This window comes from Falco cherrug, chromosome 1 (genome assembly GCF_023634085.1).
Source record: "Falco cherrug isolate bFalChe1 chromosome 1, bFalChe1.pri, whole genome shotgun sequence".
Lineage (NCBI taxonomy): Eukaryota > Metazoa > Chordata > Aves > Falconiformes > Falconidae > Falco > Falco cherrug.
The window spans coordinates 41,514,925-41,533,003 of record NC_073697.1 but is presented as its reverse complement, the minus strand read 5'-3'; the positions used below and the strand labels follow the sequence as shown (position 1 = coordinate 41,533,003).

Below are 18,079 nucleotides of genomic sequence, written 5' to 3'. Positions count from 1 at the left end.
TCCCCACAGCCTCTGCCTCCAATGTCACCTCCTGTCCCCACACCATCTCCCTGTCCCCACAGTCACCTCAGGTCCACACTGCCTCTGTCCCCACAGCCACATCCTGTCCCCAGAGCCCCTCTCCCCTCACCACTGCCTGGTCCAATGTCACCCCCTGTCCCCTCACACCATCTCCTCAGCCCCCGTGCCCCAGCCCCTGTCCCCTCACGGCCCCCAGTGCCACCCCTCCTCCCCTCACCCCCTCGGCACCGCCCCACCCGCCATCCCCTTCACCCTCATGTGACGTCACCCCGTCGCTCCGCCCCCGGGCGCGGCGCCGCGCAGGCGCAATGCGGGCAGCGAAGCGACCAGGCGGTGCCCGGCACCGGGCGGGGGCGGGGCGGGGCGGGGCCTCCTCCATCCGGGTCCCTCCCCGCCGCCGGGCAGTGCGGCCGGCGCGAGCCTCGGCGGGACAGCGGCGGGTGAGTGCGGGGCGGCCTGCGGGGCGGTGGGGGCCCCCTGGGGCGCCGGAGGACCGGGCACCCCCTTCCTGTGCACCGCTCTGTGGGGCAGGGCACGGCTCCCCCCATCCGCCGTGGGGCACGGCCCCTTCCCTGTGCGTTGCTCAGTGGGGCAGGGCCCCCCTGTAGGGCAGGGCCCTCTCCTTCTGCACCGCTCTGTGAGGCAGGGGCCTTCCTCCGGCCCCGCCGTGGGGCAGGGCCCCCTCCCTCCGCGTTGTTCTGTGGGGCAGGTCCCATCCTTCAGCACCCCTGTGGGGCAGGGCCGTTGTCCGATGCTCTGTGGGGCAGGAGCTCCCCTCCCTGTGCACTGCTCTATGGGGCAGGACCCCCTCCTTGTGCACTGCTCTGCGGGGGAGGGCCCCTCTTTTATAACCTCTGTGGGGCAGGGCCTTTGTGTGACGCTCTGTGGGGCAGGGGCTCCCCTCCCTGTGCACCTCTGTGGGGCAGGACCTCTTCTTCAGCAACCCCTTGGGGCAGGGCCCCTCCTTGTGCACTGCTCTGTGAGGTAGGGGCACCCCCTCCTCAGCAGCCCCAGTGGGGGATAGGCTGCCCGTTCTCTTGGCTCCGCTCCGCAGCCTCCCGATGGGGCAGGGACCCCACAGGGAAATGGGGCTGCTCCTGACTGTGCCCTGCAGGGCATGGTCTGTCCTTCCTGCCCCCATGCAGACCCCTGTAGGGCAGGCCCTCAGGGTGACCAGGGTGTGCCTTTGGGGTGGCTGGCAGCCCGGTGGGGATGCCATAAGGTTTCTACTTGGGACCCATAAGGTCCCCACTTGTGGGGCAGAGAGGACAGCCTGGAGGAGGGGGCAGCAGGGGCTGGACCGTGATCTGTGACTGCATTGCCCAGGAGTGACAGAGGAGGGGGCTGGGGTGGCACAAAGGGACAGGGACTTGTGCAGGGGATGTGTCCCTATCCTCCCCACACACCCTTTGTGAGGGGGAGCTCCTGGGAGTCCCACCCCATGCTCGGCTTGGGGTCCCCGGTTCACCCTGTTCCTGGTAGCTGCTGGCTTTGAGTCAGGCACGTCGCCTTGCTTTCCTGGGGCTGAGACAGGACGCTGTGGGTTTCTTCGGCTTAAAAAAAACCACCCAGAAATGGGAAAAGCTGCTTTTCAGAGTTATACAGGGCTGCTGTTCCTGCCATACAGGCACGTACGGAGCTGTCCCAGCATCCGCTGCTTTGCCTGTTTTGGCAGGAGACTTGTGTGGGTCCCGTGGGACTGAAAACTAATGGGTAAAAATGCACCTCCTGCATTTTTTGTTTTGGTTTGGTTTGGTTTTTTTGTTTGTTTGTTTAGTTTAGCCTGTCTTTGTTTTAGCCTGGGCAGGCGGAGGAGAGCATCTCCATAGGTCCAGTCACCCTGTGCACCTATAAATGGTGCCAGATCCTTCAAATGTGCCAACGTGTGTGTCTGGGGGTTATTTCCCCCCTCCCTTGCACACCTTTGGCAGGGCGTTTGGATGACATCTTGCTCTGGCACGCTCCTCTCCTTTGATCTCGAGTTTCCTACCATGTATAACGTGTTCGGCAACATGCGAACCCAGCTCCGCAGCTGCTGGGGAGGGCAATGCGGGTGCCTCCTCGCCCCGGTTTTCCCCAGCTGCCTCCTGCCTACAGCTCCTGGCTTTCCTTTGTCTCAGCTGCCGCCAGGACGGGCTCTTGCAGCCCAAGGATGCTCTGAACAGAGCAAAGGCAAGCACAAAACAAAAACCCTGTCCCTTTGTTTCCTGACGTTTGCGGGCTCAGCTGATTTTGTGCAGCATTTTGTGTGCCCAGGCAGATAAACCGACTACTTGCATCTCTTTTTCTTTTTTTTTTATTTTTTTTTTTTATTTTTCTGGGTTATTTTGGGTGGTTTAGTTTGCAGGGAACATATCCCAGCTGCAGGCTGTGGTGGAGCGATGCGGCACCTTCCTAGAAATGGTGTGAATTAGCCAGAAGCGTAATTGGAGCATCTTGTGGTTGTCCTCTCGTGTCCTCGCCTCTCCTCAGGTGAGCAGAGCCATAAGCTCTCAGCACCGCACACTGAAATCAGGGTTCAGCACCTCTCCTCCTTGCTTGTAGGAGGAGAGGGTTGACCTCTGTTTGCATGACCCGCTGCCCACAGCAGCTTTGGGGCCAGTGAGGAAGGAGGAAGGTGAACGAAGCCCAGGTCTGAGCTCAGACCTGACTGCCTTGTCAGCTGAAATAAGCCTTTCTTTGTATGCTTGACTTGCGAGAAAGCAAAATACAAGTTTTAATATTATTATTTTGATTCCTATTTTTTTCAGTTCCCCTGGGTGTTTAGTTTGATAGCGAGACTGTAGCCTGAATTCATATTAACACTTCTTTTTTTATGACGGGTGTAAATAGAGCTACTTTGAGCGTGTCAAACAGCCCCTGAGTAAATCAGATTATTTGCTCTATTACTTTATTCATACAGGTTAGATGCTCCAGCTGACGCATCTAGAGTGCTGTGCCATCTGGAGCAAAAATTAAATACAAATTTGGCCCCCAGCCCGGAAAAATAACAAGCCTTTGCCTCCAATAACTGGTGGTGGAAGAATATAGCCCCTGACAGAAGAAATGCTTGGGGGCAAAGTGGAAGGAACCCAAAATGCACTAATTGATATATTTAAAACACAGCAAAAAACAGGAAAAGAAATCCTTCTAGCCCTGTGTGCTGAAAGCAGCTGGGAGGGATACTGTGATCCAGTTACCAAGTCAAGGTGCTGATGCCCACAAGTGAAAGTGGCCTGGTCCTGAGCAGGTGGTGGAGCTGCTGGAGGTGAATGTGGTGGTGACCTCTGGGCCTCCCAGTCTTACTGTCAAAGTAAATCCCCTCCACAACCTCCTGAAGCTCCACTTGACAACCTGCTCAGTTCAGGTTTGCTTATTTTTCTTAGACCAGTAAAAGTTCATGCCAAAGCTGGTGTGCTGGCTACGACCTTCCTTCTCATCTCCAGCTGGGTTTGGAAACTCCAGGCATGCTGCCTGGGTCACTGGCACTGTTGTTTGGTCAAAGGCTGTCTCAGGTTTGGGGGCACAGGAGGTGGAGGTGGGTAAGCTGTGGTGGGACCTCTTGCTTGTGCAGCCCAGGCTTCAGTCCACTTACCTCTGAGCACAGCTGGGGATACCTGTGGTGGACCAGCTGTGAAGGACACCTTGGTTGACATGCACTGGATGTTGTGGGATCTGTCTGACCTTCAATAAGGAAGACCATACGTGCCAAATGGGAATAAGATGATGACTGCTGGTTGCTACCATTATTCTTGGCCAGAGAGTAGTCCTGTCCACGTCCTGTGGGAGATTTAGATGAGGCATCGGCAGAGCTGTTCATGGGATGTCTCCAGACTGTGAGACTGAACCAAGCCTGGGGGTTTTTCTGAAGGAGGTCTGATTTCCAGCTGATCTCCTGGACTAAGTGATGCATGGAATGATACGAGGACACCTGGCTTTGCTAGAAGGGCTTTTGTGCTTATGGACCACCTCTCCATATGTTCCTTCTTGGGGCATCCCTCCCAACAGCCCAGCTGTCGCTTCCATGTTAGCTGTACGGCACAATACATGTTGAGAGTGATTAGCTTGTAGCCGTAAAACACCACCTGAGTGTAGAAAAGGTGGAGAGGAATGGCTGGGCATGCTCATCTTCTCCTGCTCCCACCACTGTGACTTGAAATGCTTCTGCCAGGGGATGGCAGGGCTTGGCACGGCTGAGACAAGGTCCTCTCCGAATGGGTCAAACTCCTGCTGTCTCACCCAGCTGCACAGTAAACCCAGGACTCCATCCCTTGGGGATGCAGATGCTTCTGGTGGTCTTCAACCACCTTGGAACCATTGGTGTCAAAGTCTGGAGAGTGTTTTTTTGGGTTTCAAGCTTTTCCTGGTCTTCAAGTGCCTTGGTCTGGACTGTGGTTGGTGTTGCTGGGCTGGATTTCGGTTTATTTTTATTTCCTGTGATCATTCATCATGAAGCTGAGTGTTGTTGACATAAGATAACATCTACTTTGTGTAGACTTCCCTCTCCTGTCCCTTCATAGTGATGTTGCCCTGAAACCACTCAGACTTTGTGTCGGGAGTGGCCATCCTGCCCATGTCCCCACCCTGAGTGACTGACAGCGCTTTAATAATGACATCAGCGATGATGTGATGTGGGGCTTATCTGCAGGCGAGCTCAGCTATTGCCTGACTCCAGTGGGTGCCTTTTGGTTGAGAAATGCAGGTGATCCCATCGAACACGTGCTCAAAGAGAGGATGCAAAACCCTCGCAGTTTCACAGTAGCAATGGGCAGAGGTAACTTGCTTCCTAACTTGAAGAATGGGAAAGCCTCAGTATCTTCTTCATCAGGAATGCTGGGTTGGAGCAGTACCTGGTTCCCCCATCCCAGGATGCAGCGGTACCTGAGTGCTCACTGGGGATGGAGCTGCATCATTTTCCCTCCCCAGAGTGATGACATAGGCCATCCATCCAGCGTGTCTTTCTTCACCGGTATCGCACATTTCTTTTCCATCAAAGAAAAAAAACAAACCTAAAAAGTTCCAACTATGTGTCAGGGGCTCCTGTGTCCTCTTAATGAACTGATTGCGGTGCCAGAGGGATGTCAATGGGAGGAAAGAGTGGCCATCCAAAGCACCTGGAAAGGATGCCAGCAGTAGCATCCGTGGTGAGGACAGAGCAATTGTGAAGCCTCCAAGGTGGGGATGAGCAGTGGCAGGAGAGGAGAAGACATGCTTCTGGAGGATGGTCAACTCTGTGCCCGACCTCGCTGCTCTGAGAGAAACAAGAAGCCTCGGTGCTGATGCATGGACGGGCAGCAGGAGCTGGGTGCCAGACCTCACAGACCAAATTAGCTGCAAGCAGCTGCCTTGGCGTAGCCGAAGGCTGCGAGGTCTCGGGTTGCTCCGACGCTGGAGCTAAAACTGGATCAGCCTTTGGAAAAAGCAGGCGAGACACTGAGAAGCAGGAGGAGAGAGGGCTGTGGGAAGCCTAGGCGGGGAACTCCTTCTGGTTCCTTTTTCTGCAAGCTCCAGGGCTGTGGACATGATAAGCAAGCAGGAATAACTTCTCCTTGTTTATTTTGGTGGTTTTTTGATCACAGGTCAGTTTACACAACACAAGGCTGCTAGCAACGGACAGGGTACACCGGTCTCAAAGCTGGAAAGGAATCTTCATGCAGGAGTTAGCAGGGCTCGTTGAAAGAGACTTAAACTAGATTTGAAGGGGAAAAGGGATAAACCCAGGCTCACTAGAGAGAAGCCTGGGGAACCACAGCAGCGTTTGAGGGACGGCACGCTCGCGAGGTCCTTCGGTCTGCCACCTCAGTGGAGGCAGGGGATGGAGATCCATGCGGCAGCAAAGACGCAAGGGTCATGGATGTGTCAGAACCACGGAACCGCCTGAGAATGGTCACGCAGGAATTGGGGCTTCTCCCCCCCAAAAAGGTGGCGGGATCAACAGCCCAACTGAAAGGCATCACAGTGTGGGCAACAAGCAGGAGGAGCCGGAAGCCACTGTGCAGCAGGGAAATTAGGACGTAGTTGCCATCACAGAAACACAGTGGGATGACTTGCACGACTGGAGTGCTGCAATGGGTGGGTATGAACTCTTCGGAAGGGATGGGCAAGGAAGGAGAGGCGGTGGGTAGCCCTGTAGGTTGCAGGGTGTTTTGGTTGTCCAGGGCTGAACAAAGGTGACGATAGGGTTGGGGGCTTATGCGTAGGAGTCAGGGAAAGGCCAACAAGGCAGATACCTGGTGGGAGTCTGTTACAGACCACCCAGCCGGGACGAAGAGGCAGGTGACATATTCTATAAGCAGCTGGGAGAAGTCTCACAATGGCAGCCCTTGTTCTGGTGGGGGCCTTCAGCTTAGCAGCTGCCCGCTGGAAGTACAGCCCGGCAGGGAGGGACCAGCCCAGGAGGTTCCCGGAGCGTGTGGAAGAGACCTCCCTGGCCCAGCCGGTGAGGGAGCCGGCGAGGGAAGGTGCCCGCGGGACCGGCTGCTCCTGAGCCGAGAAGGGCGGTGTGGTGGCTGGAGGCCGTCTACAACAAGGGCCAGAAAGAGGATCAGGAAGCTGCAGCCCTGTCAGCCTGGCCTCGGTGCCGGGGAAGGTTATGGAGCATCATCCCAAGTGCCACCAGGCGGCACGTACGGGACAGCCCGGCGATCAGGCCCGGCTGTGATCACCTGCTGTGACAGGGTGACCCGCTCAGTGGGCAGGGAAAGGCTGTGGCCGGTGTCTGCCTGGGCCTTAGTGAAGCCTCTGGCACAGTCTCCCACGGCATCTCCTGGAGACACCGGCTGCCCGTCTCTGGACACGCTCCAGCCCCTCAGTGTCTGGCTGGGGCACCAGCCTGGGGGGGGCTGGGGGGGTCAGCCTGGAGAGAAGGGGGCTGGGGGGGACCCGGTGGCTCTGCAACGGCCTGGCAGGAGGCTGTAGCCAGGGGGGTCGGTCTCTGCTCCCCAGGAACCAGCGACAGGACGAGAGCAAAGGGCCTCACGTTGTGCCAGGGGAGGGTGAGATTGGGTGTGAGGGAACATGTCTGCACCAAAAGGGCACTGGAACAGGCTGCCCAGGGATGGGGAGGTATTTAAAAGACATGTAGCTGTGGTGCTGAGGGACATGGTTCAGCAGTGTCCTTGGCAGTGCTGGGTTAACAGTTGGACTTGATGATCTGAAAGGACGTTTTGCAATCTAAACAATTCGAAGTTGGTTTTTTTTATCCTTGTGGAGCATTAATCTTGCTCCTAATACAGCTTTTAACTTGCAAAAGCGCCTTAGAGGAAATCATGCCAGGAGAGCATTTGCAAGAGAGAAACTGAAAGCGCTGAGTGGGGAGAGCAGCCACCCTCCTTTTTTCAGCCATCGTCAGGCTCGGGGCCGTTGCTGCTCTCCCTGCCTGCAAATTGTGGTGGGTTTCCTGGCTTCTTGGCTTGGAGGATTATTTAGGGGAAAATATAAGAGCTCTGGGGCCATGCAGATTCCTGTCCTGGGAACCAACAGGCATGGAAGCAGGAGGTTTCAGCTCTTCAGTCAGTCTGTTTGAAGCCAGGAGGAGCAGCCTGGCAGGTAAGAAAAAGGGTGAAGCCAAATTATCCATCAGAATTGGGTGGGAGGGAGCACGGTCTCCCACCTGATGGCTTCCAACTAAAATAAACTCATCGGAGCATTGTGCCTCCCCCTGACGAGGCTCTTTGTGCTTGCAGCCTGCGCGAAATTAAATTGCCGGCATACCGTACGGATTGAATTAAACTTCTCTTCACGCAGAGCTTTGTCGCGAGCAGGCAAATATTTCCATGGCGCTTTAAAGATTTTCATTTTTCTATTGTTCTGTATAAAAACCCGTCGTCAGGCTGGGCTTCCCCTGGGGTGATTTCCTGGCTCCTTGGTTATTAACGCAGCTGCAGGGTTGTTTTTTCTTTTGCTTTTTAGTTGAGAGAAGTGCTGGATTAAGACCCACCGTCTCACTCTCTTGGTATCTGAGATAAAAGATGAGGCTTTTGGAGACTCTGTGACAGTAGTGGCTATCCAAAGTGGGACAGGACTGTGTGGTGTTAGATGTTTTGTGGCTGAATAAATAATGATGATCTCGCCTGAGAGCTGGCTGGAGCCTGTCTGCTGGCGCTCACGTAGGTCTGCTCTCCATCAGCTGAGCTCTCCACCCTGGCCTCACTTTGTATTCGCACCCAAAGAAAACCTCACTGTTGTGCTGAGCGTTATTTGGGGGTGGCACATTGGGAGTAAAAGCAGAAAAAATGCATCATTTCCTCAGCTGTGGCTTTGTCTGGGGGACACTCAGTTGTTGTGTGCTCCTGACTACCCTTGAGACTTCCCCCTTGCGTCTTCCCCGCCTCGCATCAGCTGCAGCGTCTTCTCTTGCATCTCCTGCAGCGCCTTCCCCATGCATCTGCCATTGATGCAGCAGCAGGAGTGAGTCAGTGGTGATGGCAAAGGCCTGGGATGTGTTGCAGCCATGTTATAGGAATGGGGCTGGAGGCAAGCCCGGTGCTGGGTGGTTTATTCCAGTATGGAGGAGCCTTGGACTCTAAAGCTGGGAGTGGGAGTGTTGCAGCATTAGGAGATGGGCTGCACGGGGATGCAACGTGTTTTCCCAAAGCCAAAAGAAAATTTTTCTGTGCCTAAAGAGGAAAAAAAAAAAAAAAAAAAAAAAAAGTGGTACCCCATTAAAATGGGCTGGAGAAGAGAGGTACTGCTCCTGTCCCATCAAGCGCCTCCAAAAGTGTCTTTAAGATTAGAGCTCTGGTTTAAGCTGAGGCTGAAGCTTAAATCCCATCAGGTTTCCTTTTTGCATGGCATTTTAAAGAGGAAAGAAGCAAACACTAAGAAAAGTTTGCTTTCTTCGTTAGAAAACTTTTGTTTTCTAACTGAAGTGGCTTATCCTCACCAAAGGATCACCTGAATCTTTTTTGCCTGAAGCCCCCTTTAGGTTTTGATTTATTTCAGCTGTTAATGCTTCTCTTAAGAGCCAGGACATTGAACTTGGGAACAAACGGTGGTTGGTATCAAAAACTAGGTTGTACGTTGCCTGCTTCATCTTCTAAATCAAATAATTTATTCCTAATATTACGAATTATTCATTACAAATGTAGCAGCAGGTGCCAGACTGTTTACACAAGGATGCCATGTTATATTTATATATTTAATAATTTGGGTCCTTGCCTCAAAGCTGTGTGATGAAGGTTGCTGTAAAGCTGTGCAAAACTTGGGTTTTGTGTGAGTTATCCAATTTGCTGCTTAAAAGTTTGCGCTCTTTTTTCCTTACTATTAAAATACTGTTTTCCTTAGCCAGCGCAGAACAAGTTGGAGGTTTTATGTGGTGTTGTGCGGTTTTTTGTTGTTTTTTTTTAAAATCTGGAGCATCATTCCAGTAACAGTGGGACCCCAAAATGGGTTGTGATGCCCCTGTGGGATGTTCGCCTGGGACAGGATCCTGCCTTTTGGCTGCAGCTGGGCAAGCTGACTGGGCTTGCCTCAGATACCGGCATCACTCCAGACAACCCTCCATGGCGCTGGGATAGAAATTCCCCTTTTCCACCCCAAAACCAGCTCTGGTGAGGATTTCTCGGCAAGGACTCACTGTGTGGCAGCCATCTCTGCAGGCTGTTCTCCGCTTTTGTTTACATCTGGTAGAAAACTTCTTAAATTTACTGGTGAGAGAGTAATTCTAATCCTTTTCAATGAGATCAACGGATTAGTGTCTCAGATGCTTATAAAATTGCAAGGATTAGCCGAGCCTTTTTTTTTTTTTCCCTCCTCCTTTTCTCTCTATGCCATGTAACGTCATCGCCGTGTTTTAAAAGGGGATCTCTGTGCTGTTACTAAAAGCTGAACCAATTTATAGGAGCCTTTGTGAAACAAAGCATTTAAAACCAATATCTTCATCCTGTCCCTTCCTCGCTCTGGATTTTTGTGCAATATTAGGGATTTTTTTTCTTTTTTTCCAGCATCCCTGGCAGCAAACCGCAGTAGCCGTTCAGCAGATACGTTGGGTTTGCGTGGCTTGGCTGCATTGCGGCACCCGTGCGGGTAAGTAGGGAGCTGACCCAAAAGTTTTGCTTGATTAGAGACTTGTAAAATCGCATATTGAGTTGACCAGATCCTGAAAACAAGGTTATTTCATGAGGTTGCCCCTTATTGCAAAGGATTCAGACTTTCATGGTCCATCCCCAGAGGCGCTTCTGGGTTGATGGGATGCTCTCACCCTGGCTGTAAGGAGTGATGGGAGCGGGATGAAACTCCACGCACCCCACATTCCTGCATCCTCTTAGTTATAACCTGCACTTTCATTAGGACATGATCACTAACTGGCTTGTAAGGGAAACCATGGATGGAGCTAATGTGGAGGAAGGTTTAGTTCAAACCCTGTTGCTCTGCTTTCTCTTGCAATACTGCCCTGTGCCTTTCCCTGTAGGGTATTTTTTAAATGCCTTTTCTCTCGGGTCGATGGCTGCATGGTCGTTTGACCTGTGTGAGCAAAGCAATCCTGAACTGCCGAGTGGTAGGAGCTCCAAGCCAGGAATTTCTGGCCCTGACCCAATATACTTTCAGAGGCAAGCTTTTAAATATATACAAAGACAAGCTCATAATTTCCACTATACTAATGAGGCCACAGCGTTTTCATTGAAATGTGCCAATAGGCGCTGCGGTGGTGTTTTAGCAGCCTTGTACTGTGAATCCAAATGTGATTTAACATGGCAGCCCCCGCGGAGCGGAGGAAAACCAGCTTCTCCCACTGAATTTCAATGATGCTTCTCGGCAGCACTACCCAAAAATCTTTGCGGTGGTGGGAACTTTCCTTGCGTTACATCTCAACACGGGTTTTCCCCTCAAATGCCACTGTTTTGGTGGAGGTGGGGAAAGGTAGGAGTGGGTTGAAAGAGGGATAATGATATTTGAGGAAGGGCAGGTCTTGGCTTTAAAGATTGGTTTTAAAAGATGTGTGACTGGCTGGTGTGAGGTGGCAATTTAATAACCAGACTCGCTGCAAATATCTTTAACTCATAATGAAAACCGAATGCCCGGGCTCTCAGGCATCATGTGCTCTCTTGACCTTTAAAAAGACACTCAAGGCAGCCTGTCTGCCTGTTGCCAAGCCGACTTGTTAGTGCCACTCATGTATTTTGCCTTCTAGTAAGCGATTCAGTGCCCAGGAATTTGTAAAGAACTGACAGCAAACTATTACACGCATGAAAGTCGCATTGGTGTTTTTTAGCTTCGCTTCCCAAGGAGGCCCCAGTAGCCTTGAAGCAGTCAGAAAATATTTAGCCGTATTGTGCCGTCAGCTGCAAGAAAAATGCCAACTTCAAGTAACACTCTCAAAAGTTGTTTTGTGGGTTTTTTTATAAAAAAAGTGAGTCCTGCATCAGCAGCATGCCTGTAACTTGGAGTTTTACTTATTTAGGGCTCAGTTTATGAGAAACCTGTATAAGAAGCAACATCCTTGGGCAGAGGAGGTGTGTGGGTAGGTAATGCTGAAAATTCACAGATGCCTATCCATTACCTCGTGGTTACAGACTCCCAGGGTGTGGGTACCCCTGAATTTTCAGGTCCCCTGGCTTTCTCCATCCCACTAAGGTTAGGCCATGTTGCCAGGCAGAACAGGAGAGAAGGAAGGTATCCCATGGCATTGCCTTCAGTGCTGCGACTCTGTGTGACAGAGAAGGAGATGTATATGTTGGGTTTATGCATGCCTATCTCCATCAAGCACCTAGCTTGACTACACAACTCTGGGGTTTTCCATTTCCAACTAAATTTTGAGGGGTTTGCGATCCTTGCAGCCCCCTTTGCTTATGCTGATAGTGAAGTGTTTTGTCCCCCGTATCCATATGGCTCGGGGAGGTATTTTTGCTGGACTCTGAAGCATTGCAAAATCTTCCTAGTCTCTGTTAGCAGAGGAGAAGGAATGATAGAAAAAAATTACTCCTTCAAAACCCAGTACTTCTGTTAAAACCAGAGGAAGGGAAGACTGACTGCGCAGCTCATTTTTCTGTAAGCATTAGGAAAACAGCAAACAACAGTGACGTGGCATTAGTGTAAATTCCCAGCAGGCTGAGGTTGGGGTTTGTTTGGGTTTTCCTGAAGGCTTTATAATGCTGTCAGCTTCTTAAAATACAAACCTTGCACAACCAACGTGGGCTTTGGGGGACGGCTCCTCTGCAGGATTTTAGTGACTTTTTTTTTTTCTGGTATCCAGACACCAGCTTTTACACTCTTCTGCATTCAATTCCCTCTTCTCTTTAATTTTTACCACAAATATAAATGGTGCAGTTAAAAGGGTCTGTGGAGAGCATTCCTGGGGACTGAAATCCAGGATCTGGGAGCAGACATCAGCAACATAAAGAGGAATTCTTCCCTCTATGGCCTCATGCTGCTTTTCCACCGCAAGGCTTTACAGCCATCTGGATGCCCTTTCAGATTATGCCCCCCCTCAAAAAAATCCATAACCTAGCAACCTTATTTAGGGTAAACGAGAGCATTGTGCTTTCCTGCATCCCAGTTTATGCTTGGCTCCTCTTATTGCCTTTATAGGATGCCTGCTAGCAGCTGCAATTCCCATTGCCAGCACAGGGTGCCTACCTCCAGGAGGATTTTGTAGGGATTATTGATCCCTGGGTGTTGCACTGATTTATTTTATTTCCCGCGTGCCGCACCACCCACCCAATTAAAGGAGCTTAGGAAATGGGGAAAAGGGTTTCAGGAGGTCATTTAGTCCATCTGCCTGTCAATATGAAAGAGCAGAGAAGGCTGGTTGCTCTTCTGCTCTGCAGAAAACAATTTGCTTTTGTTCTGCCTGAAGACAACTTGATCAAAGCAATATTATTTTTCTTCCAGATGTGATATTTTGGGAGCCCCCAGTGGCTCTCAGTGTCCTCACCCAGGAATTTGCAAATTCCCTGAAGCTTTTAACACCAAGTTCTCTGGTCCAGCCCTTCAGCAGCATAGGCTGAGAGTTTCTTACAGGGTTTCCAATTGTCTTTCCCCAAAGAACCTGCTAATTGGGGAAAACTCTTGCACATGAGGAAATACAACTGCAGATGAAAGCGGAAGATCATTTCCACCAAATTGAGCAATAGGGGCGGGGAGACTGCAACGTTTAGTGTAAAGCTGCCCACCCTACAGTGGTGTGTAACTTCAGTGCTTTGCTTCAGCTAAAATACACCCATATTTAATAACATGCTGTGTTATTAAATGTTTTAGCACCTGAGCTGTATGGTATGGGGTGATGCTGCTCTGTCAAGCACCACAGCAGCAGGCAGGGATGGCGTGATATGGTCCCATCACTGTGACCCTGCACAGGGTCCTGGGGGCTGCTGCCTTCTGCCCTCACTGCTGTGAGTATCAAGGGGGCTGGGGGCAGGACAAGGCAGCAGTGCGTCCTTTCCCACCATGCTTTCAGGAGGAGGAGTGAGCTCAGTGGGTCATGATGTTGGATCTGGGATGGAGCTGTGTGCCCAGAAAAGGGGGGAAAAAAATATTAAAAATCCCCAGGGCCAAAGGGAAAAGATTCCTCAAGTGTTATTTCATCCCCGAGAAGCAAACTGAACCATACTTGAGCAGCTAGTGTGCACATTTCAAAGCAGGGAAACTACTGACTCCGCTTCAAACCCTCCTGATAAGTGATCTCCATTTCTTATTTCTGTGATCTGATGGGAGCCCAAGCAGGGCTCTCCTCCAACCTCCACTTCCCCCCTCCTGCAGACCTGATTAAAAAGCACTATTGATTTCTCCCACCCCCACCCCCGTTTATTTTTGCCTTTTTTTCCTGAAACTTGTGAAATCAGCCCTGAGCAAACCTCTGGTTTGCCTTCCCGACAACACTGGGTGAAAGCACTTGACTTTAAACTCAGCGATGGGAGCTGCAGCTGACCTATTTTCCACACGTTTCTCTGCCAATAGTAGCAAAAACATTTTCGTGTTTAAAGGTGCTCCTTGGTATTAAGGTTGTGGGATCATTATTCTGTTAAACTGTCCAGAATCAAAAGCACTTCATGAAAATTGCAGTGGTACCAGTTGCGCTGCTGGGTATTCCTTTCATTATAAAGACTTTTCTGGTTTTTTTCCAGTGGCTGATTGCTTCATCGCATTGCCACGTTGCTCTGCCTATGTCCCCCTGCCCGAAGACAGTGGAGAGGGTTAAGGTTTTGTGCTTGGTGTCAGCCAGCCAGGGATCACTGCCAGGAAATTTCCTGATTCCTATTCAAAAAAAGCATTGGATTCACTCTTGGGGGAAGGGATCAAAGGTTCCAAGTGGTTCTTGGTTGGAGGTCAGTTTGGTTTCTTGGTTGTCCAGGCATGCAGCAAAAATCCACCACCACCCTCAAAACCTGCACACAGCGGAAATGGGTCAAATAAACAGGTTTTGTTCTTGACACCCAAAAGTTTCCTCTGTTCCCCAGCCACGGCACAGCATTGCTCCAGATGAGCTTTGCTGGATCTCAGTGCAGCTCTGCCATGCGGTGTCAGGGATGCGAGGGACCTGTTGGGATGCTCTCCATTCCTGGCACACTCCGCTGCTCCGTTATTAATCCCACTAAGCAATAATGCTGCTGAGCCATGCGAGATTGCTCATGCTTCTCCTCTGTTCGCTGTTGTTTTTTGTGGTGAAGGAGGTGGGTCCCGTTGGATGCTCAGAGCCAGCACTGGATGTGGCCAGGCTGTGGACTGACACCATCCCTATAGTAGCATCATAGCCCAACTAAAATTGCAGCATGACGAGACTTTGGTTGTTTTCCCCCCACTCTCGGTTCTGTTGTCCCCTGGTTTTGAATGGCAAAGGACGTTGCTACCAGCTGGAGCAGCGCTGAGATTTCCCTCCTGTTCCATCCCAGGCGAAGGCGATGCAGCCTTGTGGCATCTCCGCATCTCTCGGGCAACAGCGGTGCTGGTTTTGGGGGCTGGCTCTGCAGCTGCTTGTGATTTTCCGACTGCCGCGGTGCAGATCCTCACGCTGGACCGGCTCCAGAGGTGGAGCTGAAGGAAATTCCTTCCAGCTGCTTGAGGTCAGGGCTTCGCTTTTCTTTTGGGGTTCACAAGGGGGGGGGGGGTGTATGCTTGCAAGTTAAAAGCAGGCATCTGTTGCTACTTTTTTAACCCTGGCAATTTTTTAATTTTTTTTTTTAATAAATATTATCCCATTAGTCATACCCATTAAATAACTTTTATGTTGTGGATTCATTGCATGGAAGAATACCCTGCTTCGCAGTACAACTTGGGATATTTCAGAAAGGTCTTGTCAGCTGCTCACAGTTTAACTTTCAGCCGAGTTAATAACCATTTTGGTTAAACCTGTATAAAACAGGTTGTGGGCTTGCGTAACGCCTTTGAAACTCGAGATGTCATTCACGCCTGCTTGAAAACTTTCCCATTGATAAAATATTTCAACTTGGATTTTTGCCACGGCTTAGCATTTTCTTTTCCCTGAGGTTCATGGCTTCGACTGGGCGACAGGAACCTGTGTGTGTCTGGCTTTGTTGAGTTTTTAAAGCTCAGTATTTCCTGGAGTTGTATTGGCTTCGCCAGTGGGGTGCTGCAGGGGCACAGACCACCAGCTCCATCCAGTTTCCTTAGTTAATGGTTCAGGAGGTTCAGACTGTCCTGGGTTTGCTTTGAATCCCTGTGGAGGAAGTTGTTCATCTCGAAAACATAAGGTAAATCCCTCTGAAAATGGGTTTTTATTTATGGCAGCAGAGGCAGAAACCACCCTTCCATCCAGCACATGGGCTATATTTAGGTACGATGCACAGCGCTCGTGTGGCCCCTTTATGCACTGGTATTATAAATAAATAATAACAATTTTTTTTAAAAAAAGTGCACACTCCTTTTAATAAGTAAAACCCAGAGAAGGAGCACACAGTTCAAATCCATGCAGCAAAGCAGCAGGAAACAAAAAAATTGCGGCTCTCAGCCCATGAGTGGTGCTCATGGCATCACCTACATCAGACTAGCAGCATCCCTGGTGTCATATTCCAGCCTCATAGACTGTGACTCTCCTGCCTCGCTCTGCTCCTCCCTGCCTCAGTTTCTCTACCTGTAAGAAGTTAATTGCCTCCTTTATTAATTCTTTTGAGATCTCCTAATGAAAGCTCTGGGTAAGAGGTTGGCCCCACTTATTAAGCGCATTAAGTGCTTGCTATGATTATAATAGGGATTAATTCGGCTAGGTGGCTTATTTAGGTTTGCCTTTAACAGCCCAACTTGTAATCAAAGCACTGCGAAGCCAGCGAGCTAATGCTGACCTGTAACACTTCACTTCCTGACTTCTTGATATGCCATTAACTGTAACTTGGCTTTTAATTAAAGCTCATTTTTGTAGTTGTTGAAGAAATGGGGATGTGCTCAGCCCTGCGTGGCTGATTCATTGGAGGGTGTAATGAAGGAGGAGGCACAGAGCTCGGGTTGTCCTGCTTTGTGGTGCTGCCTGCATGTGGCCCTATCGCGAGGACACTGCCATTCCTTTTTATTTTTGCAAGCTGTTAAATTGTTAAATAGTCACCCTTTAGTTGCCTCCATGCTGCGGCCTGGGAAAATAAGATTTTTTTCTCCTTTCCTTTAGTCAAAGATAATTTTATTTGCCATGTATTACATATACTATATATATAAATATGCAAAGAAATATGCATGCATGTATACGCACGTATATATTTAAATTTTTTTTTTATGTGCACTGAAACCATTTTCTTCCAGCCAACCCTTCAGACTCTCATAGGACTTTCCTGGTTCAGGGCTTTTTCTTCCCACTCTTTCACAAGGTTTATCTTTCTTTAGCAAACTTATTTCTTTTGTCCTGAGTGCTGCTGGCCAGCAGACATCCTCCCTAGCTCTCGATGTTTAGCAGTCCTCTCCCCATGACCTCACGCTCTGCGAGGACATAAAAACCCAATGGACCCAGATGCAGTCAGAAACCTAGGCAGAGATGGGCATCAGGCATTCTATGCTTTGTCTCTGCCATCGTGGCAGCTTCATTGTACAGACAAGGAGCAAGTCAGTGTGTTCCCCCCAGACCTTGATATCCTCATGCCACAGAGACAGTCTCATCCAGCCCCAGGGAAATCCTCCCCTCTGTAAGGTTTCTGCAGTATCAACCCCCTTTTCTCCAGGCAGCTCATGCCCCCCATCCCAGGGGCGGTGGGTGCCCCAGGAGGGGTATCTGCCTGCTTTGAAATGCCTTGCCCACAGCGAGAGCAACAGGGAGGCTTTTGTTCTGCACCAGAAACTTTTTATCCTTTTTTACAGCTTCTTTTTTATTTCTTTTGGCTGCATTCTCACAAATCTGAACTAGATTAAAATACAGTTCCTCCCCCCCAACTCCAAAAAAACCACCCCAACAAACCAACAAAAAAATCCCAGCCCCAAAGCGTGGCTGCTTAAAATCATCTGATTTCAGTGAAGTCTTTTAAAGTTAACAGTTTCCTGGATCCTGTGCAGGCTAAAATATTTTTTACCTCTGAGCTCCATGTTTTTGCCATAACGTTTCTTAGCTGTTGCAGCAGGAGGGAGGGAGGACCAGGTGGTTCCTATGTGGAGAAGGTTATTTCGCACAGGGGTTGGATGAATCTGGTGGTGGGACTCGCTGGACTTGCACCGTAGGGGACTGAAGTGTCCCCAGGAGGCTGAGCCCCTGCAGTATGGCCAGCAGGTAGGTCGTGGCTGCATTGGTGACATCCTTTTGGGGCAAAATATTAGGGAAGTAGTGCTGTTGGAAGAAGAGAGTAGGATGCTGTTGGTGGGAGGGAGCTCCATTTCTACTGACTGTTTCGTTGCTGGGGGCTGTGATGGTTTGTAGCTGTGGGCATAGTCATGGGGACTGGTGGAGGAGCTGTACAGCTGGGCTGGACACAGCCATAAGGAGTTTTTCTGGCTCAGTGAGATTTGCTGCCCTAAATGCAGCCTGGATCTTTCTTACCCACCATCTCTGCTTTTGTGCTCGGTCCGCTGAGGCATCTCCTGGTGGGAGAGCTGAACCGAAGCCCCCACCTCTGGTAAGAAGAGTTAAAGGAGTTGTAAAGGGAAGAAAAATAATAGTCCAGTGCTGGGTGGTTTTGTTGCCTCTTCTCAAAGAGTGGTCTCTCTTTTGGAAAAG

At 50.4% G+C, this 18,079-nt stretch overlaps 1 protein-coding gene across 6 annotated transcripts in view; it reads left to right on the top strand.

Annotated features, from left to right (window-relative positions):
- Window positions 1-406: 406 nt before the first annotated feature.
- Window positions 407-18,079, top strand: part of RNF24 (ring finger protein 24) — a 33,569-nt gene continuing 15,896 nt past the window's right edge. Inside the window, exons 1-2 of one of the 6 annotated variants that reach the window (XM_055699114.1) lie at window positions 407-461; window positions 9,945-10,026. Coding sequence is in view for 2 of the 6 variants with exons in the window: in XM_055699075.1 (XP_055555050.1) it covers window positions 7,485-7,548; window positions 9,945-10,026 (146 nt within the window). In the remaining 4 variants the exon portion in view is untranslated. Of the gene's footprint in view, window positions 462-5,911; window positions 6,073-7,318; window positions 7,549-9,944; window positions 10,027-14,828; window positions 15,000-18,079 lie in introns of those variants that run through there. The other 5 variants (XM_027799971.2, XM_055699075.1, XM_005435320.4 and 2 more) reach the window with 5 other exon arrangements.